At 42.1% G+C, this 23313-nt stretch overlaps 1 protein-coding gene across 2 annotated transcripts in view; it reads right to left on the bottom strand.

Moving 5' to 3' along the window:
- GRIA3 (glutamate ionotropic receptor AMPA type subunit 3) overlaps positions 1-9228 on the bottom strand; it is a 310602-nt gene extending 301374 nt beyond the window's left edge. Inside the window, exons 1-2 of one of the 2 annotated variants that reach the window (XM_023202310.1) lie at positions 8829-9228; positions 7490-7648 (exon numbers count right to left, since the gene is read on the bottom strand). In XM_023202310.1, coding sequence (XP_023058078.1) covers positions 7490-7648; positions 8829-8937 — 268 coding nt within the window. In that variant the 5' untranslated portion in view covers positions 8938-9228. The remainder of the gene's footprint in view (positions 1-7489; positions 7649-8828) is intronic. The other variant, XM_023202309.2, reaches the window with a different exon arrangement.
- Positions 9229-23313: the final 14085 nt, after the last annotated feature.

Here is a 23313-nt window from a genome sequence, read left to right on the forward strand (position 1 = left end):
ATGTGTGCCTGGCACAGGCCTTGAAAATGGAGTAAATTTTTCAGTCTCTTAGGGAACCAGAGAGAATTCAGGTTGTGTTGTACTTCTTGTTTCTAACCCTGTTTAAGGGAAGTCAGACAGCTGAGGAGCAGATGTTACATGCCTCCTTTTGGCATGCCTTGACCCAGAGAAGCAAAGTGGAAAGGGAGTTGGAACTGCATGCCAACCTTCGCTCTCTTGAGCAGGTTGTTTCTAAAAGGGGCACTTTGGGGTATGGCAAGAAGCCAAGACACTGTCACCCGGGCTCATGATCTACTTCCTCTCTGAACCTGCCTTTCAGTCCCCACTCCACATCCCTACAATAAAACAACTCTAAATGCTATCATCAGATATCTAGTAATGCCATCTACAGACCTGGCTGAAATGGACACGGGCTTGTTGGGAATGTGACAGATACATACTTGAGTAATAAGGAGACAAATGTGTCTCTTGCAGAACCTTCTTTGGAGGGCAAGAAGATACAAACATGGATGAGAGCTTGTCTGCGAGAGCCTTTTCCTTTAATGATCACAGTCTCCTTGCTCTGGGCTCTTCTTACTAAAAGTGTGGTTCCAGGACCAGAAGCATTGGCATCACCTGGGAGCTTGCTAAAAATGCAAATTCTTGGGCACCATCACAGACCTAGTGAATCTGAATCTTTGTTTTAACAAGATTCCTAGGTCATTGGTGTGCACATGAAAAATTAAGAAGTGCTGTTCTACACTGAATTGTGCCTCATAGGGTTGAGGGATCATTACCAGCTGTGTTTCCTCTCCTTATTCTTATCCTTGTTCCCCTGCACCCTCCAAATAAGATCAAATGATGGTTGTGTTGAGGATAATTGCTTAAGAAGCCAGTGACAGTTGGGAACTGAGGAACAGGGAGGTCCAGATAGAGCATGGGATGTAAACACTTCTGTGACCAATGACCAACTGGAAATCCAGAAGAGACTATGCTGGTTATTTCCACTGGGAGGGAGGCCAGAGTGTATGTTTGAGACAAGGTAAGGGAAGGATGGAGGGAGGAGGAGATACTGCTTAACTATGCTCCCAAATACCTCCAGAGATACCATTTAGTGACTGTGAGATGGATGTTACCTCTTAAATATGGCATTCCACATACCATCCCAGGGAAAGGAAACTTACAGCTGGAAACACAGCTTCTCTCCCACCCTTATCCTCTCCTATAACCTTCCTTCTGTGCCATTGCATCTCCTGACAGTGCCCACATAGGCAGGTTCAGACTCCACAACAGCCTCTTTAATAAAATAAATACCTATGAACTTTAGCAGCTTCCCAAATTACCCCCAAAGGCTTTTAGATTCAACATGAAGAAGTTGAACCTGCCTATGCCTCGGGTGTACTTACACCCAACCTACTATGTGCAGTTAGACTTGTACTTTGGCCTGTAAAAGTCTTCTATAATCAAAGCCAGCTGACCTTTAGTTTGGGTAGAGTGAACGGTCACTCTGTGAATAATACCCAGAAACACTCCTATTTAAGTATCTTTCCTTGAAATTGAGGCAGTATGTTTCCCATAGTCCCTAGATTTAAAGCAAATACTCCCCCTGTTACATATATTAACCCTTTACCATTTATCTGACACTTTCATATGTATGAAATATATACCTATATTAGATATAAAGCTGTCACCCCCAAAGTAGAGTGCAGGCCCTACTCCACTCTACATCCTTGGAGGATGGACCAAGAATAGGGATATTCTGGTGGAGAAGGAGGAGGTCTGGGAATTAGGTCTGGAAAAGTCTAGGGTAGAAAATAGTCCCTAGGTAAGTTTAGTGTGGATGGTATGCCAGAATCAGGGGCTGGTCAGTGAGTAGGCAGTTAGAGACCAGCAAAAGGGAGTTAGACAAACTGGACGGATAGAGCAAGAGAAGAAAATAATGGCAATAGAAGACGTAGAAATATGGGGAAGACAATTTCTGTCCATGTTAACCTTTGGCAAGGACTGACCCTTTTTAGGGGCTGCTGCTTTAGCTCAAGGCTCATCCCACACACAGGCTGAGGCTATCTGTAGCTCTGTATCTGGAGCCCAGACAGTTTCTGAGCAACTACCAAGCTGGAGGGAATTCCTTTTGTGTCTGCACAACTCCCACAGTGCTGCTAAAGAATACCTATCACCCCCACCTGGGGTTTTAATTGCACCCTCCTGTGGTGGCGGGTCTTATCTAATAAGACCCAAAGTAAAAAAGCCAAAGGAATAAAGTCAAAACTTGATTTTTTAATGGAGCAGGTAAAGTATACAGATTATTTGCTTGACCTTCATTGAAGATAGATGGTTTTATGAAAGGTCCTTCAAATTTATTTTGCAGTCTCTATCTAAGACATTGATAGGGAAATCATCTGGATAAGCATGTTTATTAGTCTCCCCCAAAGTTATGGAATTCTATCTTCTAAAATTCTGACCCTCTCTTAAAATCTATGCCATCATTTAACCCTTAAACCAACTGTATAAAAATGACAAATCTCTTATCCACAAAGGAAGACAAATAATGATGCCTCAGGAGTGTCGTTTATTTTTCAATCTGTTAAAATGAAACCAGCCAATCACCTCTGACTACCCATAACAATGAAATTTAAAAATACATAAGGAGCCAAAACATAACAAAAAGCTCATCGATCCTCCACTATTATCACTCAATCTTAGGGACTAGGGAGGGAAATGCAGAATTAAGGAAATTACCTCTGTAGGGGCAGAAGTAGGAAAATGTGAAAAACTAGTTTCATTTTAGGGAAAAAAGTTAAAATTGCAGAGAGGAAGAAAAACCATGGCCCATTTTGCAGTAAATGTAGATGGAGAACAAAATAATTCCCCTTATTCCTTTCCTTCAAACCCTTCTTGCTGCTCTCCCCCCTGATTTAGTGTATCAATAGGAAGCTGCCTTCTAGGGGAGGTAATACACTTTGCGGGAAGCTCACCTTTACAGCCTGCTGATTGCCATCTATTTTTATGGCCCAAATGAACAGCATCAGCTTCTTCCCTCCCCCACCCTATGAAAAATAAATTTTAAAAACCATAATAAACCTTGTAAAAAGGTGACTTAAATTTTTGACTGGCACCACTAAGGCAACGTCTTCGTGCTTCAGGGGGCTAAGCCAGACGGGCTGAGAAGTGAGCTAAGCCGGCAAGCTTACTGAAGGCTGGCCAGCAGACAGAGGAGAGAGGGAGAGCAGCAAAGGCACAAAGGCAGGGAAGAGGGGGAGTGAGGGAGGGAGTGGAGCCAGAGCAGTCAATGTTGGGTAGTATGGCAAAATCTGTTTAAGGGAAGGAGCCTTGATCTTGATCCCAGGAGTCTTCACCTGGTTTCCAAATCTTACATGGAAAGGACAGACACCAAAGCCAAACCAAGACAAAACAAAACCCACCAAATTGCAAAGAATAGGATCAAGGGAGACATTTCCTTCCCAAATGGACATAAATAGTTAAATTGATTTTGGCAATTAGAATAATTAGATAATTAGATTGTGACTCTGTAGGAAAGAGAAAGAAACCTGTCTCAGCTAAGTATATTTGGTAGTGAAATGCGCTCAGTTATAAAAGGAGTGTATTCTCAGCAGGTATATTTCAAATGGCTTGAAAAAAATTAATGGAATAAAAATTTGCATCTGATTAGGTTTAGCCAGCAAAAGGAATTTTACTTGGGACTCCATTAGAGTCTGCACTCCTAAGTCCTATTCTCAATCTCACCATCACCATTGTGCTTCCATCAACAGATTTTTATTTAAGCCAATGCGTTTAGAGCACAATTCCGTGGTGAATAACCTTTAAGGTTACATTTGCCTTTTCCCTGCTTCTTGCAAACAGTGCGTAATCCACAAGCACATTTGTTGGCTGTAAAGGTGTACAACAGCAATTTTTGCAATGACAGTGCGGAGAGGGAATATGAGATCTGTGTGCTAATGAGCTGACACTGCAGAGGCTGGGGCGGTGTAGTGTGGAGTGCACTACAAGTGCACAGCAGCAAGACACAGGAGGGGACTTCAAGGGAATCGGCGACATTTCCTGAGGAACCAGGACAGCAAAGCCACACAATGGGACACATCAATCCCTTGGTGTTTCCATATCCCTGCCCCCAAAGCCTTAGGACTATTAAATCTGTTTTTTAAAGAACAAACATGTAACTTACATGTGTATATATCTCTTTTCATATATACTGATTGTGTGTCTATGAATGTATGTATCCTGAAGTCAAAATATTCACACCATTCTTGGTTCTGGGGTTATCTAGCTAAGTTAAAAAGTAAGGCAGCAAACTCTATAAATTCCCACGAAATGGGAACATGTGCTTCAAATCAGGTGAGCCTCTTAGATAAACTTCAATCCATCTCTGAGTTGAGATCCCAAATTAACCACCTTTCAAAGCCAGTGCGGCTCTTATTGGCCTTGTAAGACATGGAATAAAGTTGGAGTCTGTCTTAAGCAAACCTCTTGGGGGTTATGCAAAAGAATTGGTTTCTGATGAAGAAGAGTCTTTAAATAACTGATGCCTGGGATTCATCACAAGGAAACTTTTCAAATAGGTTGTCAGAGGTTGTAGGGGTGGGTAATGTGGAGGGAGAATGGAGAACAGGGACACATACATGAAGGAATTACCCTTTGCTTATTCTTTGTATATTTGTTTACCTGCATACCTACACCCTAGAAAGTGTGTGCCTGCCTCAGGATTGAGGGTGCAGGACAGATCATGAGAAGAGATCAATTCTAGTGCTAAGGAAAGTTGAAACTAGGAATTTTGCCTAGGAATAAGGGAAAGTTTCTTTAATTTTTGCAGCCCGTTCCATATTGAAACAGATAGGAGAGGTGGTTGGCCAGATTGAGATTCATCTGTGGTTTTCTGGAATTCTCCCTAGGTCTCCAGAAAAGGGCAGGCCAGAGGATACAGAGGTTTTTCTTTGCACAATCAGGGCGATCAATTGGAGGAGTGGAACCTGGGGGTCACCTGTCAGGCTCTAGCACTGAACCAGAATTTCATGCCAGTTGGAAATATTTGATCTCCACTTCCACAAGAAAAAGAACAATCAAAGCCAGGGGCAGAAATGAGAAACACCTCCAGGGCTTCTTTGGCCCCTTGAAATCATTGGTTTCTGCATTCAAAGACTATGGTTAGACGAGTCATCTTTCTCATACTAAGCTACCAGGCAGCAGCTGCCTGAAGACAGCTTTGAGATCTGGCCCCCATTCAATGATTGTGACATTCAGAGATGTCTGTTTCAGGGACCAGAGAAGATGACAGCTTTCCTCCTCTGTCTTCAGAGAAAGCAACAGGCAGCTAGATACACAACACTGGTTTTTCTAGCTGTTTTTCCTCGTATGTCTGTACATGCATACATGTGTATTTGACATAACTAAGGGCAAGGTCACGTTTTCGTTTTTTTTTCTTGTTGCCCAGTGAGCTACACTCCTTCTCCCAAACTCTCAAGCCCCTAGCCACAACCCAGCCTTGTAAGTGGAAATGCTATGAATTTATGGTGAGAGATTTTCATCAATTTCTTTTCCTTTCACATGGTTGTTCTCTTATTGCCCTGAGAGGTAAGGCAATAAGGCAACTCAATACCAATATGGATGACTTATTCCCTTTTCCTAAACCTGAGATTTTCACATGGCAAGAATCATTTCTGATTGCTTCTTGAGTGGGGTTCTGACAGTCTAGGGCTGGTGGGTGTCAATCTGGTTTGACCATAAGAACAGGACCAAAAACCTTGGAAATCAATCATTTCTGAGAAACCAAATGGTTCTCTTATCCCAGTTCTCATCAGTGAAAAGACACTGAAGGGAGTTGAAATAAATATTATTTATTATTAATGAAAATAAACCCTGGTAGTTTAATGTATTTAGTTTTAAATCTGTTCTAATTGATATTTAGGAAGCTGCATTTGAGATTCAGCCTCTTGACAAGATCACAGTGCTGCAGGATTAAGAGTCAGATGTGTGTTGTAAATGCTGTGGAGACAGGCTGGGATTACCAAAATAAGATGCAAAGTATAGACAGACATTTCGTAACTTTCACACTTAGCTGGAATTAATAAATTCCTATTTTTGTCAATGTCAGAAAGCCAAAGAAAGTCAAATATGGAGTATCTCAGAACATGTTCATATAAGGATCTGTATCTTCAGCTGAAATTTTCTTAAAGCTGATAACTGTCATATTTCTTGCAGAGTATGTCACCCCCCCAACCCCTTGGCCCAAGTCTTCAAAGCCAAGGAACCTGTGCCCTTGGAGAGAGACCCTTTCGATAGTTTCTGGAAACCATGTATCCTTTGAGGCAGAAGGATTTAAAGAAAGTCATATACAAAGTTTCACCCATCCAAACATAAACATCATTTCTCCCTTGGAAGAGAAAGGAAAAAAACCCCAAATTCCAAACTACATCAGCCATAAAAGCAAAGCATATTTTATACCATATTCAGCCTCATTGTTGTGAAAACTTTTAGTGAAATAAGCTTACATGAAGAATTCTCAGTCTTTCTCATGAAACATTCCATTCAAGTAAAACCATATGTCCAACAGGCTATTAGCCATTTAGGTTTCTTTGGTTGTATTTTAGAAAATGTCCCCCTTTCAGAGGAATAATCACGGGGTACAGCTAGGGATTTCAGAACCGGTTTTGGGGCTGAATTACTTCTCTTTCCATATTCAGTTTTCCTGCTCCAAGCCTCCTCTCCTCCTGCCCCCTCCTTGCTCTAAATTAAGAACTGTGTTGTCGTTAACGATCATGGGGGGTGAACAACACTAGGAGAGGCAGAACTAGTTTTCCAAATCATCACCTGATCACCATTTTCTCCCTTCCCCTCAGTTCGCTAGGCATTCATCACTTGCAATCAGTTTGTAGTCTTATCAGTTCCTATCAGAGCTCTCTCAGTAAGTAAGGTAATATTTGAGGACAGAAAGAGGCCAGGGAACCCAGCCTGTTCTGCCCCTCAAGGTCACTTGTTTGCAGAATTTCTCATATTTGCTTCCTACACATTAGGCAATTGTCAAGTTCAGCTCGTTCCTACAGCCAGGCACTAGCTTTAACAGTCAAGTGATGTACATCCTGAATTGACTCAATCAAGAAGCTGCTGATTCTTTTTTTAATCTCATCTGAAGAAATTTCTCTGAACAACCATGCTATTTTTTTCTTTCTTTTTTTTTCCCCCAGTTTAAAAAAAAAGAGAGAGAGAGAGTGTTGGAGAAGGAACACACTAGGTTAGCAGGGAGGAAAATGAAACTTTTGCATCAAACACTATTTAGAGCAGACTTTTGCCCACTGTCTTGAGTTTTTCCTACTGTCTTAAGCCCCTCAGCAGTATCCTTTGGAGTTGATTTATGCAGCATGAAACCGGATGGATCAGAGCCCCTAAAATATCTACTGAGGCAGTCATCTCCCAGCACACACACAGACCCTAAGTGCCACAAGAAAGATGCAAATGAGGTCCCCAACGTCCCAAAGGGAGGAAAAGCAGATCTACTTACAAGCATTTGTCACAGAAAAACTATTGGAGGAATCCAAGTGATCTACATGGTAATTCAAATGGAAGGGCTTCTCGGTGGTGTTCTGGTTGGTGTTGTATAACTGCACGGCAAAGCGGAAAGCGCTGTGCTCCTGCACTGTGTTTCTCATGAAAAGTCCACCTATAAGCAAAGGGAACGGAGATTTGGCTGGTGTTCCCCCACCCTAGGGCCATTTAGAAACTGGGGAACAATATAGATACCGGATACCTCTCAATGCTCCTGGGATGTGGGATTGAGGATTGATATTCAACCTGTGTGTCTTTCAAGACTTGTGAACTCAGATTTTGGCCAAGAGAAACCTGAATTTTCTAGACTGAAAAGAAGAGGCTAGAGAGAAGGGAGCAGAGGGGGCTGTTTTGGGTTAGGACGATGCAACCAAGAGTGAGACTTGGTTCTTTCTTAGGCGGAAGCCTTCTTTTTTTTCTAGTCGCTCCCCCCGCATCCGCACAGCTGGTCATCTTTTCCTTGTGTGAAGGAAAAGGTTGGGAAGAAAAACAATATTGTTCCCCCTGCTACCCCAACCCGTTCCCCATAGCCACCCTCACCCATGACAATACAGGGGGCTGGTTCAGTAATGGCAAAAATTCTAACTTCTAGACTTGTAAATACAGACAGAAGCCAAGATAACTCCCTCCAGGAGCCCAGGAGCCGGGCTCCAGACAGACACAGCGGCAATTCATGAATTCGTGGTCTGCGTGACTTCGCCGCTTGCCCGCTCAGCTCCTTGTCTCACCTCCGCCTCCTACCCCATCCACCACCGACTCCGGCTGCTGCCCGGGTCTGGGAGATCCAAAGTGGGCTCCACCTCCCCCAGCACCAGCCTGTCTCCCGACAGCCGACAGCCGGAGACCCCGGACTGAGCACCCCGGGTCCGGGTTATGCGCCCTGGCGCGGCCAGACAGTCGGCATCACCCTGGGACAACTTCCAGGAGCTGCACGCACGCCATGGCAAAGTCCAGAGCAGCGAGCTGAAAAACCCCGACTCTTCACCCCCTTGCAGCATCCCAGCCTCCTGCTCGCCTCCGGTGCTCCTCTCAGCTCGGAAAACCTAGCATTTTACTCCCACTATCCCCAGGAGACCCCTCTCTTGTCCCAGAGGCTCTTCAGACCAGCCACCTCTTTGAGGATCAGATTCCCCCCGCCCCGCCCCCCGCCCCGCACCATCTCTGCCCGGTCCCCGGCCCCAGTCCCAGTTCCCAGGCCATACAAGACAGGGACCCACCGCAGCGAAAGCCCTGCCGGGGCAGTGGTCTCGGGTGAGGGAGAGCCTGGACCGACCGACTGGCTCGCTTGCGCTTACCTATGCTGATGGTGTTGGGGAATCCTCCGTGAGAATGACCCAAAAGCCCCAGGACTAAAAAGAAGACCGCTCGGAGCATGTTTTGCCCCATTTTCTTCTGCCTGGCCATGCTACGCCTAAAACGAAGCTGACAAGAGCATGGGCGCAACTCAGGAGTCGTCAAAATAATAGAAAAAGAAAAAGAATTCGTTGGCTCTTACACCCCCTCCCCTTAACTTGCTCTCGCTCACTCTTCCTTTCCACCCCACACTAGTCCTCCTCCTCCTCCGCTGCCGCCGCCTCCTCTTCTTCCTCTTCTTCTTCTCTCTCTCTCTTACTCTCTCTCTTATTCGCTCTCTCTCTCGCTCTCTCTCTCTTCCTTTCTTGCTCCCTCTCTCTCCCTCTCACTCCCAGGATCTCTCACACCCCCTCCCTTCCCCCCACCTCACTTCTGTCTTCACACCAATCTGGAAGGCGGGTTCATTGGCTGCAAGCTGGGTTTGCCAAAGCGATTTCTCTCCCTAGGATGAGAGAGAGAGAGAGAGAGAGAGAAAGAGAGAGAATAAAAACCTAAAACACAGAACAAAACAAGCAAAACACTGAAAAACAAAAATAGAGAAGCAAAAGAAAGAGAACGAAAGAATAAATTATCAAGACAATCTGAGACTCTCCCCGCGTCCCCCCCGCAAAAGATGGTAGGTCTAAAGCGGGGGGCGGGGAGGGGGGGGAAGGAAAGAGCGAAAAGGCTCAGTGCCGGTGAATTGGGCTCTTCCAATTGGGCCGGTAGGGGGATATTGATCAAAGTTGATCTGACGTGGAATTAAAGCCGCACACCGCTTAGCTCTACTGCAAACTGCAGCCCCGGACTGCAAAGCCTAGGTGCTGGCATTTGTCAACACGGGAGATGGGATCAATAGAAATACACCACTCCTAACGTGGATCAACCTTTCAAACTGCAACTTCCTCCCACCCTTCAAAAAAAAAAAAAAAAAAAAAAAAAAAAAAAAAAAAAAAAAGCTGCATTGCCTCTGTGTTTGTGTGTCTGTCTTAAAGAAGGGGGGCCTTAGGAGGGTCATTAGTGGTTACTCCAGAGTCTTTGTAGAGACTCAGAGAAGCAGTTCCCATCACAATGCGCCCAAAGATGCTGCGCATGCCCGGTCTCTACCGCTCCGCTTTTACAGCAGAGATCCGAGGGCCAGTGAGCAACCCCCACCCCCATCCCCGCAGCTTTGGGAGGCGTGTCCCTCCCCTTAAACTAGTGCTGAGGCCGGCTTGCGGGGCCATGGGGTGGGCGGTGCTGGGCAGTGATGGGCAGTATGAGGCTGACTTCTTTGGAGGGCGTAGGAAAAAGTATGTGCGTGGAGTTAGTAACTAAAAGGTTAATGAAAAGGACGCTCAGGCTCACTGACCAAGGAGGAGGGAGGTGTGGAAATGAGCTGGTCTGGGGGTGGGGATTGAAAGTTGAGGTTGGAGAAAACTGTACCTAGCTGCATTGCTCCCTTAGTGTTGCCTCTGGACTTAGCAGCCTAGGTCCCTGAGTGATGACCTCAGAGGTTATCAATTCTTTCTGACTTCTTCCCCTCTGCTCTAAGGCGAGCAAAGAACATATGAAATCCTACAGTACGGACCGGATTTCAGTGACGGGTGGCCTTCTCCATAGCATGTTGCGGATGAACCTCCTGGGCTATCGACCCCTCTCCCTAGCCCCTTTCTCCTGCAATGAGGAAAAAGAATCCTCTTTATCTCTTACGTTTTTCACTTTTACTTTACAGTTACTGTAGAAGGCATGGGTTTTATCCTCCCCACACCTGCTATTTTCCTTTTCATATCCTCTCCTCCTGGTCTAAGTGGAACATGAACTTTCCTGCCAGTGTAAAGCGAACTGATATACATTAGGGATACAATTGGGAATATACAGGGGATAGAAGGACCCTGGAGCCCAGCTAGTACATCAATTGCTCCAGAACTTTGGATTTGGCAAGACATAGGCTGGAGCCTGGAACAATGGAACAAAATGGCTTCAAACCAGAAAAATTGTCCTAGGCCCTTCCCGAATTTCTATTCATTCTGATAATGCATAGTTTCCTCCCACCTACCACCCATAGAAATCTTTTGTCTCCATTTTGATATTTCATGGACAGGAGTGAAGGAGAAACATGAGAGTCCGAGGAGACTCATCTTTTCAGTGGAAGAAGCATTAGGGCAAAGCGGGTAGCAGAGATAAGGTTGGTCACCCCCTGCCAAATGTAGACAGGGACATAGCATTATTCGGGAACATGGGCTTAGGAGGCATACACGTCCAGGTTCAAGTCTAAGTCCCATCACATACAGGCAGTGTGTGACCTTGGACAACTTTGTTAATCTGAACCCCAGTTCTCTCATCTTCAAAATGGGAATATTAATATCTTTCTTTATAAGGCAATTGTGAAAATTAAGTAAGATAATTGATATGAAAACATCTAATTCAGTGCCTGCCTCAGGGAAAAATCAATAAATGTTAATTTGCAAACTCCCTCCCCTCTTTCTCACTTGCTAAAAGTGCCCTCTTGTCCCCCCAGTTTCCTCATGCTGTCATCTTCCTCTCTCCTCATATTTCACATAACTTCAGACTCTGCTATCAAGTCTACGCCAATGTTCCACATTAAAATCTTTCCATTGTAGCTCCTCAAAAGGCCCAGGAGACAATCTTTACTAAGGTTCTAATGGCAGGCAGTGAAAATTTAATATTAAAAATGCCACATTTAAAGAACCTCTACTCTTTGCCAGGCACTAAGGTGTTTCTCCTTTTAGATAACACAGTTGCATTTTAATAGGAACCTTCAATGCCTTGTCCCAAAGGAATAACTTTAATGAGGAGGTTTTAGTTTTGATTTCATGTGAGTGAACAATATATTTTGTACCAGGGGAAAGTGACTTTCAGCATGTCTCACTTCACTCCAGAACTCCATATATTCTCTGAAGACATCCCCAGTAGCCAGGTCCCCACCCATGCTTGATCAGCTGTAAGAGGAGGTGGAAGAACAAGATCTGTGGCCATCTTCACTGTCATTTGGCTTGAAGAGTGATGAGGGTGGGTCAGTAACTAAAGATGAGAGGCAGAAAAATATTTTGGTGCCTATACACTTGAAAACCCTCCACTGAAATCATGAATGTAAATGCCACCCGTCCCTTCCATTTTCAACCTCCCCTGCCCAATACCTTTTCCCCCTCTCTTTTATCTGTTGCCACTCTTTCAATTTTTAGCTGTAAGTGGCAGCTGTTGGCAGAGTTGGACTAGTCTCATCTGTGCCAGCAGGGGCACAGTGGTAGACTAAGCATATTGCTGTTGGTTGAAAAGCCTGTATAATACATGCAGATTCTTTAGCAATCAATCCCTCACCCAAAAGAGCAGGGAGACACTTTATAAACTTCAAATCTGATTTTCCAATGAGGGGTTAGATATTATACTAGCAGCATCATAGCCACCAGAAGTTGCCAACAAAGCCCCGAACCTAGCTCTCCCTCTGTGGTTAAGAGTATCCCTACTGGATTTAGGATTACCTCCTAGTCTTAGTACCTACGATTTGTACTTTTAAATGAGCTCTATGATATAGTTTAAATGGCAAGAAAATAACCATTGCAGTTTTTATCAAAAAGTAAATAGTGTACTTCTCTTCATGAGCTTTGTGCTTGTTTCAGGCTTGAGAGGTGCACTTGGATAAGCACAGAGAACTGTTGGCCAGTAGAATTCTAAGAGTGGATCTACACCATACATTGAGCCTCATACTTGCTAACTTTATAAAAATCAGGAAAACAACAGAAATCATCCTATTTCATTGGAACGAAACTGCTATACCCTTCAAAGAAAATGAAACCAAGATACTATATCCTTTGCCTAATGGGAGCATAATTTCCTAACCATTTGACTTGATACTTTGATTTCTTCAACAAACATTTATTGACCACCTGCTATATGGCAAACTTTGCTAAGTACCAGGAATATAAGGAAGCAAGAAACAGTTTTTGCTTTTCATGAATTTCAAGTTCAAAGGAGGAGCAGATGTATTCACTGGCAATGACAATGCAATGTGACAAGTGCTCTGAAAATGGTAAGCACCAGGTACCATGGCAGCACAGAGGATGGTGTTTAAATAGCTGAAACAAGGTACTTCCCTTATCCCAAACCCTTACAAACACAGGATAGAACAAAGTGATTTCTAAGCACCCTTCTTGCTTTTATGTTTGATCATCCTATGATTCCATGAAGTGAGATTATTTTGGGGTTAGAAAAACTGTCCAAACTTTAGCCTAGACTCTAATAAAGGAACTAAGCTAGATACAACAGATTCTTTGTGACCATCTTTTGCACTGCCACTTCCAGATTATTTGGGAAGAATAGAGAATTTAGCCATATCTGGAGATTCAGGTTGGGTATGACTTCTAAGAAAGCTTAGGTCCTCTGACCTACTTATCTACAGTTCCATTTTCTCCATTATATCACCGCTCCAGAAACCTCTGTGGAAATCTTCTATCTAAGTGTTGGCCTCTATGTTGTTGAATACATCTACATCCCTGAGAAGCTAAAATTTCAGACACAGGCCTAGCTGGAGCTGCTTCTGTTGGAAGTGTATCTATGAGTCAGAGGAAAAACCTTATTAATTTGGATTTAATATGCCCAGTAATTGATCCACTGAAACTTCTAGAAGGAGACAGTTACACCAAGCAAGCAGTGGCCATGGGAGCAATTGTTTGTCCTAAATTATTTTCAGATTAGCTTGCTTTTTATACATGATAAGAGTGTTTAGAACTCCATATATTCTCTGAAGACATCCCCAGGAGCCATTTGGAGGAGCAATTAATTGGAGATGACCTGGTATTTTTTGTACCGCTCTCCCAACACCTTCCTCTCTGGACTAAACACTTTCACACCACCTCCTTTAAGCACCCTCAGGGTTAGTGACCATGCTTTGAATGGTCTGATATCAGTTAGAATACTTCATGCTGCAGACAAGAACAAATCCACTAAAACTGATATAAACACTAAGGGAGACACATTGTCTCACATAACCGGAAAGGCCAAAGGTATGGCCGACTTGAGAATTCATTAGCCTCAATAGTTCAACAATTTCATCAAAAACCTAATTTCTTTTCCTCTCTCCTTTCTGCTTCCCTCAAGACGGCCAAATGGCTGTAGGATTTCTTGGCTTCATATCTATGTCACATCATCTTGTATCAGTTGGCAGTGAATCATATGACTATTCGTGATCCAATCTTGTGTCCATGTAATGCCATGCTTAGGCCTGAATTACCTGAACCAGTAGCCATGACATAGGAGACCAGGATTATGACCCATCTGTGCAGTTTAATGTAGGGTCAGTCTTCCCACCACCACTAAATTACATGATTGATGCACAATGAGGGAGAGAGATATGGAGGTTGGGAAACAATCATAATAACCACTGACATCCCTGTCTTCCTGAAGGCCTGCTCCCTGGGAATTGTGGGTGGTAATAATTTTATTCTTCAAGTGTTTACAGGTCCCTGAAGACTTGCCAAAATGGTTTGTCTTTGGTCTGTTGTAGGTAGACTCCTCAATGGTGAGATCCTTCTGTTACTTTAGTAGCTCAGCCCCCTAAATTTAGCTCAAGATGCATCTGCCTGATATTTTAATTCTGTTCTTAACAGAGTTATGTTATATTGAGAGTCCAGTGTGGGAAACTAATATAGAAATAATTTCTTTTCTAGACAAATAGGCTTTAGAGACTTTCAGGTAAAAATCTAGAGATTCCTCCACACATTCTTCCCGGGATAGGTGTCACTCTACAGACTATGAAACTGAGGAATCAGAGTGGTTAAGTGAATAGCCCAAGGTCATACAGCCATGTGGTAAGGATTGGCATTTCTTATCCCTCTAGGGTTTTATTCACCAGACCAGAGTTTCCTTCATGCTGTGATACTGAGGATGTGGATAGAACTGAATCATAATAAATACATTCTGCTGGGATGGTTACATCTTAGCAAGTAATTATCCCCTGGTAGGCTCTGAATGGGCTTGAAAACTGTAGCTGGAAATCACATGGCTTGAGGACTCCCACTTCTCACAAAGTGACATTCTTATAAGCTGCAATGTCTCTCAGATGGGAAGTGTTAATTTATTGTGAATTATTCCAGGTTACCTCCCAGAGAAAATATTGTTGACATTTTTGTTAATGTATACCATTTTACCCCTCAGGGAAGGTTAAAAAATGATAACTGGGAAACAGCATAGGCAAGTCAGGGAGAAATTAACCCCTAAACTAAAACTAGCCCCTCCTCCCAGCCCTACCTGGGGAAGGGTTGCATGTTTGAGTAGATTTGAGAGTTCTAGAGATGTCGAGGAATTCTTGGTGCCAATTGTTTGAGGAGTTATGCTTTACACTCAACTGGAAAAGTTTCCATTTTTTGAAGTACTTATGAAAATTGGAAATCGACTCTGGATTCTGAAACTTACATGACTGATGTTAGGATCTGAGTCAGCATCATGCCAGATAACATCATATGAAGGCAAATAGACTTTTCCCCCATTTTTGAGGTGCATATATATGTGGGGGTGGTGGTGATGGGGTTGGAATGAGTGCAGTACACACGTTAGATTGAATGAGAGCTCTAATTATTCACCCTTTCCTGAATCCATATCTTTATCATGGCCTCATTGTGGGCAGTTTGTTTTCCTGCCCTTTAACTTGGCCATGTGACTTGCTCTGGCCAATGGCATGTGGGAAAATGTGACAGTGCACCAATTTCAGCTTACATCTTAGGAAACCTCACACATATCTGCTTACCATCTTCAGCTCTGTCAGTGCCATGAGAAGAACATGTAGCAGCTAATTTGCTGGCCTAAGAAAGATGAAAGACGTGTAGCAGAGCAGCTCCAGTTGACTCAGACCTACAGTGAGAAGCAGAGCCACCCCAGCTACTACAACCTGTAACAGCACTGCACTACTGGGGCCAGTCTAGATCAGCTGAACCCCAGCCAATCTGTCCATCAGCAAGGAATAAGTGACTGATACGGTTTTAAGCCACTAAGGTTTGGGGCACCTTGTTGTGGAGCAATAGCTAACTAATACAGCAGACCTCTGGCCGTAATATATTTTTATGAATGGTCTAAAGCTAGGGTGATCATATATTTTTGTTTGCCCAAGACCATTCAGTTTATGCCCATGGTCTTGGAACAATTATAAGTGCCCCCTTTCACCGGGATAAAAATACCTCAGTATGAATGCGAATTTCTATGGTCAATCTAGCTGAGACAATGTAGGTCTTATATGTGGTTGCTTTAAGGGCCAGATGGAAGACTTGCTATCTGCTTGTTTGCTATTTCCACCTCCTAATTTCTGCTTCCTAATTTGTCAGCTGGGGATTTGAGTTTAGCCATCTTGAGGAATAAGGTATTTTTAACACTCCTTTAGATGTAGGGAGTTTTGGGTTTCCTGCTTTGAAAGAAAATTCAGAGTATTTAGGGGAATAAAAAGATAACTGGAAACATTTGAATTTTAAGATACTTGCCTGTGGCTAATTCTTAAAGAGGAATTGCAATTGCTGGTTTTCCTAAACTTTAATCTGTTATAATCTGTGTGCTGTGGGCATATTCTGTTGAGTCTTTGTGACATCAATTTCATGAACATAATATTTTGAGGAAAAAGAAAAGCATATTAACCACTCCACGTTTTTCTGGGCAATTACCCACAAAATTAAAATTAGCAGTTTTATTTTATCCTTTGAAAATACAGGTACACCCTAGTTTTAAAAAATCCAATTTGTGGAACTAGAAATTTGGAAGGAGTTTTGTAGTTTAGTAAAAGATTTGCTTAAGTTTTCCCTTAAGTAGTGAACTGCTCTTGTGCAATGGTTATCAGTCAGATGTGATTTTGCCCCCTGGAGGACAAATGGCAATGTTTGGGAGACATTTTTGATCATGATTCCTGGCAGTGTAGGGTGGTGCTACAGGAATTTAGTGGGTAGAGGCCAGAGATGCTGCTCAACCCCTTATAATGCACAAGGCAGCACCAAATGTCAATAGTGCCACTGTTGAGGAACCCAACTCTTATGTATTCAGAATAGGAGTTTTAGAAAAACCAAATAGGTTTATACACACCTTTTCAGAAATGTGAGTATTGAACTAGGGATCTGAAAACTTGGATTCTAATAACAATTCTGCCAAAATTACTAGGAATGTGACATCAGGCTATCATTTAAATTCTCTGAGACTCAGTGATTTGATCTGTGAATTGGGGATACATCTTATTTGTATCTCCAAATAAAGCATTAGAGAGAAAAGGAGAGGGATGAGGGAGGAGGGTGAAGAGGGGAGAGGGAAAGATCATTGTTACAATACACTTAATATTATGGTATTCAAGTTGGTGAAGTTGATTAGCTCAAATCGTAGAATTACCAGGAAATGTGAACTTTCTAGGAGTACTTCAGCTGCTTTTACTTTTCTAGACATTCTACAGCTGAAGAAATTGCGACAGGGCAGAATATCTGTCACGTTCCCAAATCCAGTGCAAAAGCCATGGCTGTCTGACTTCCTATGCTGCCTTTTTTTTCCCCATTAATTTGCCGCAAGTTACCTACAATTCCTGTTACTGGTTATCAGTGCTTCAAGTAATATTATCCTTGTATTATTGTTAATGTTCTTTTTTATTTTAGAGAAAATGCTAACCGAGAGGAAGCAGCAGTTATGAAAATATCTCTACAGTGATCACCAGAGCTCAGGGTTGGGCAGAAAGCCGGTTTCTGCTGAGCTACCAACACTTAGTTGGACTCAAGGGTGAGAGAGTGAAATGGACTCTAAGTAGTAGCAGGAAGGAGGGAAACTAAGAACAAGGCCCACACAGTGTTTGGAAACTCTTCAGGGCAGATAGGACTGGCTACATAATTTGCAGGACTTAGAGCAAAACTGAAAGTGCTAGGCACCTTCTTTAAACATTTTTAAGAATTTCAAGACAGAAATGGCAGTGCATAAATCCAAGCATGAGCCCTTCTAGCATGGAGCCCTGTGTGACTGCACAGGTCACACTGAGGGCAGTGCCTACTCTAGAGAAGAATGGGCCAGTCTGGAGCACCTCCCTCTTCAGTTACCTGGGCCCTTGACTCCAGGCTCCAGGGAGGAAGCTCATTCACTAAGGGCCCTACAGGGTCCACAGGAAATGAGGCGGCTTCCTCTAGGGAGGTACAAACAGTTCCTCACTGCTTCACCCAGCCTCCCTCAGTGGGTAGCCCCAGTCCCAAGAGAAGTTACATGTTACAGAACAAGAGACAATCACTGTATCTTGGCAGGAAACCAGCCAAAGAGTGGTCTTATAGATCCTACCTGCCCTGCTATCTAAACTCAAATTGAGTTCCCTTGGGGGAAGATCATTCCATATACAGAGGCACCACACTAGGAAAGTCTTTGTGAAGCAATGCCTTTAAAAACAAAACAAAACAGAACAAAACAGAACAAAGCAAAAACAAACATTTCCTCCCTCTTAATGTAGTGTTTAAGAGCTTAGAACATTATCACATTTTGATAATAACGGGAAAGCAGTGACTCTTTCCCAATTTTGAATTTCCTTTACTCAAATTTCTGGTATATACAGATTAACTTGATACTTTTTCCTGATGATGGCGATGACAACAATGATGATGATGAGAAGGAAGATAACAATGATAATGAAGGCAATGATGATCATGATGATGATAGCTAACGTTTATTTCTTACCTCATGCTAGGTATTCTACTAAATGGTTTAAATGTATTTTTTTTGGACTCTTACAACAACCCTTTGAGATAAGTACTATTAGCATCCCCATATTCCATTCAAACCAAAATTAGAAGCATTTCATATGAACCTTAAAGGAAAGAGACGCTGAAAAGCATCTATTACACAAGAGATGTTAAATGGAAAGAAATTGCGCAGTTCCTATTATTAACAAGTTAGAATGTGAAAAGTATCATTGATTTTTCCTTTTATTATAGGATGCTTCCCTTATTGTGTTTTTTTGTGAACACAAAATTTATTTTTAAATGCTTTGTACAATGCTTAGTACCCAGAGGCTTCTCAATAAAAGTGTGCTGAATGAATTAATAAATGAGGGCTGGCCAGGTGCAGGGGCTCATGTCCTAGCACTTTGGGAGGCTGAAGCGGGTGGATTGCTTGAATCCAGGAGTTCAAGACCAGTCTTGGCAACATGGCGAAACCCCTTCTCTACAAAAAATACAAAAGCTATCTGGGTGTGGTGGCGCATGCCTATAGTCCCAGCTACTCAGGAGGCTGAGGTGGGAGGATCACCTGAGACTGGAGAGGTCGAGGCTGCAGCAAACCGTGATCGCGGCATTGCACTCCAGCCTGGGCAACATTGTCAGGCGCTGTCTTAAATACATACATACATACATACATACATACATACATACGGCTTTCATAGGCTCACTCAAGATCTAAATTTTCTTACGAAGTTTCAGGAAAACACCCTAAGCTCTTTAAACATGAATACTGCCAAAGGATTTTGAGAAACTAAATTTTATGGTTAGAGAAGTACACTGTATCTTTATTTCAAGTAAATTATACCTGTGATAGCAGCCTGCCCTTGTGATATGGTTATAAACGAAGGCATCATTACCACCACCTTGTGGACGTTTCCAATAATTGCAGACAAATTACCCAAGTAGAAAGCCGTAGAGATCTTGACTATTGAACCTTAAACACTTCTCCTCCAACACATTACATGATTTTTGCTCTAGTTAGATTTCTGGGTAATAAACTAAAACAACAAATTTATGTGTCTTTTACTTTAAGTGACCTCAAATTCTTCTTGGAATCAGGAGCAGCGTGGTGAAAAAATCCATGAACCAATGGAATGTTTACATTTCCAAACTAACCCATTAAAAACTATAAACCTTTTACTGTCTTTCTAAAGAGGATGAAACTTGAGGGAACCAACTAATTTGGTATTGGAATACACATTTTAACTCTAAATGTAAAATTTAGACATTTAACTCTAAGTGTAAAATACACATTGTAACTCTAAAATGTAAAACTTTACATTTTAACCCTAACTAGATATTTTGCTAATTTTGTTTATCTGTTTAAGATTTTGTGAGCTCCATGAGGGGAGGGAATTTTTTTTTGTCTGTTCTGTTTACTGCTGTAATCCTAGAACCTATAACAATGCATTGAGTTTAATGGATGCTAAATATTTATTTTTCAAATGAGTGAATACATGAATTAAGTCAAAAGCAAGATCTAATGATTCTTAACATAATGGTACATACATTAGGAGGAATACAAGGGAGAAAAAGTTTCTGATTACATGGATGAACTGAAAAAGAACAGACCCAAGTGCCCTTGTGTCTGGTGGATTAGATTTGGCAAACTCTTAGATAGCAGTGACCATACATTACACTTAGGATAGTGCCTCTTGAGGTGCAGAGGTGGTGGAGAATACTGGAGAGTGGATCTGGAAAGGGACAAGGATAGAATAACTTTTCTCTCGTTGCCTCCTCACTTATAAAACTTACTCATCCTTTCCCTCTTCTTTTCTGTATTTTGTCTGATAAAAGTGATTCATATATTCTACAAGGTACTTGGTGGAAAGCAGTCCTTATGTTACTATTAAGGGACAGATGACAGTTGAGAAGAATTGAAGGTCTGAGTTAGTATAACATTTCCTGTTTCTCAAGATTGTGGAAATTGGCTGACTATGTCTGTAGCTGGCCACAGCATGATAAGAGGCTGGGTTGCAAATGCTGAGCAAATGGAAATGGACATCAGCAATTTGCTTCTATACCTTATAATATGGGCAAATCTTGCTTTATGCAATGGGCATGCGTCTAAAAATTTGAGTGGAAAATGAATATAGATAAATTGAATCTTATTTTAAATCCAGGACAGGTGCTTGCCACTTAAAGAAACCCTGAAGCAAATCATTTTTTCAAGTTAAAGAATGGGCTATTTTGTAATTTTTGTAGTTTCCTTCATGTTGTACTAAAAATAAAACATAGTCCCCTAGAATTTAGAGAGTAGATGCTTTTGAATAAAAAGTTATGGTTTTGAGATGTTTATTTTTCAAACCTTCTCTGATACCAGAGCTTAAATGGAAAATATCTGGTTTTCTGAAATCCCCAGTATTCCAATCTAGTGTCTTTTCATGGTAGTTATTTTTTTATAATTGCAACTTTCATTTTGGATTCAAGGAGTACATGTGCAGTTTGTTACATGGGTATATTGCATGATGCTGAAGTTTGGGGTAGAAATGATCCTGTCGCCCAAGTAGTGAGCATACTACCCAATAGATATTTTTTCGTCCCTTGTCCCCCTCCCTATCTCCCCTCTCTAGTAGACCCCAGTGTCTATTAGTCCTTCATAGTATACTTCTGAAGTAGAATCAGAAATTTCCCAGTTTTATTTGGGACAAAGTTGAAGTGTTAATAAAACATACATAGATATTGCCATCTTTGCTCCAAATTACCACCAATCGCTTCTTCACTGAAACCTTGGATGTACGACATGAGCTATGAATTTCATGCCAGGGGAAAGAAATTGTAGCATGAGTTATTATTTATCAAGTATTTTCTATGTTCCATGCATGTGCTAAGTACTTTTATATATTAGATTATCTAGTCCTAATAGCCCCCTATGAGGTAAGTACTATTATTACTTCAATTTTACAGCTGAGGAAATGAGTCACACAGAGAGATTGAATGGCTTGCCCAAGGTTACATAGCTCTAAGTGGTAGATGTGAAATCAAGTCCAGGAAGCCTCTCTGTCACCCTGCCTCCACATCATTCTCTCTCTCTCTCTGTATGTGTGTGTGTGTGTGTTCTGTTCTGAAATCCCAACTAGTTTCTGTGTTCCCAAAAGGCAGAGAACGGATAGCTGCCTCTATGCCATACAAGCTCAGTGGCCACTCAACTACCATTGTAGACTAATTGGGAAAAACAAACACTTGAAAGAAAAGTTTGTTTTGTTTTTAAAAGTTTCTCTCTCTAGCTTAGCTAAAGATAATTTATTTTTTCAGGGGATGGAGGGAGTACTGTTCACTTCTCCCAGAAAATAGTTACTTACTGAATGCCAATCTCATAGCCTGGAAGGGTTAACTTTACTGTCTGAGAGAGGACGAGGCAGTGTGTATAGTGGTATACTCATCTTTTTCCATCAGAACCATGGTAGATGGCTTAAAGGAAGGGCCACTCAGTCTGAGTTCAAAATGCCCCATCCACAACTAGTATTAGACTGATTCGACCTCCTTGGGTCTCACCATTTTCATCTGTACAATGGGGATGATAATAAGTAACAAATCCTTCATAAGGACATTGTGAGGATTGAATGAGATAATTAAAGTACATCGAATTATGCCTGGCATGTAACAAATGCTCAGTAATATTAGCTCTTATTGTTACCAGCTCGAGGCCCATAAGTGCATTTTAGCACAGGTTTCTCTGAGCTTCTTTTGGTTCTGGGGACTCTGACAGAGTTCATTTTGCTAAGTTGGAGGAAGCAGGAAAGGCATTTGCATTTGCAGAAGCTGTCAGCATTTGATTTTGTTTGGTCCTGACAAGAAATGGCTTCTTATTTTGAAAACAAAGGAAAAATGTATTTTTCAAGTGAAGAAACACCTTTGAAGGCATATAAAAATACCCAGAAGACTTATTAGGCAGAAAACAGCTTTCATAGAGCAACGTCGTGGTGATTGAGGAGGAAAAATTGTCAACTGTAAGAATTAGATTGCCTTTAATGGAGAAGCAGAGTTGGGCATGGCAGAGACCGCTAGGATGGGTGGGGGAGGGAGAGGGAAGGGGGAGGCAAAAGGCTTGCCAAAGAGCCACGGAGGTTGGATTGTGCCAGTCCAGAAACCACTTGCCAGAAGAAAGCTGCAGTCGCTTTCACCCACTGCCGCTTTGCCGTAATGAATGCATTTTTGATTAGCTTTGCTGATTACCTGCTCACTATGCACACAGCAGAAGATAGAATAGCAGAGGCTGGGGCTCTTGCTTGAGACTTTAGAGGCAAGGGTTGGTGGGAGGGCTTTGATGCTCTTTTGTATTTTTCTTTTCCCATCTTCTCCTTAGTGTACATTAAAATAACACTGTCTTGTTCTGGGAGCAGCCAAGAGGCCAGAATCTTAGTTTATTTCCCTTACACATTGGTGCTATTACAGGGAAATAAAAACAGTGCCAGAGGGGCAAGGAGCTGCACTAAAGCCCCCATCCACTTTCCTCTGATTTCTTTGTAACATTTAACTCATCCCCTCAACCACAGGAGATGGATGTCTTTGCATATATTGAAAAAGAAATTATGTCTTTGATTTCCTAGATACATTACAAGTACTTACCAAGATATGAGAATTAGGTGTGGAAATAGGTTTTAGGCTCAGAAGGCAAAGTCTCTAAAGATTTAGTGCAATTTGAATGGGAACATGAACTTTAGGAAGGAAAAACACAGGTTATCAATTTTAGAACAATTTCCTCTCTGGTGCTGTAAGATGAGAACTAGAATCCAGTATTTAT

Source organism: Piliocolobus tephrosceles, chromosome 12 (genome assembly GCF_002776525.5).
Source record: "Piliocolobus tephrosceles isolate RC106 chromosome 12, ASM277652v3, whole genome shotgun sequence".
Taxonomy (NCBI): domain Eukaryota; kingdom Metazoa; phylum Chordata; class Mammalia; order Primates; family Cercopithecidae; genus Piliocolobus; species Piliocolobus tephrosceles.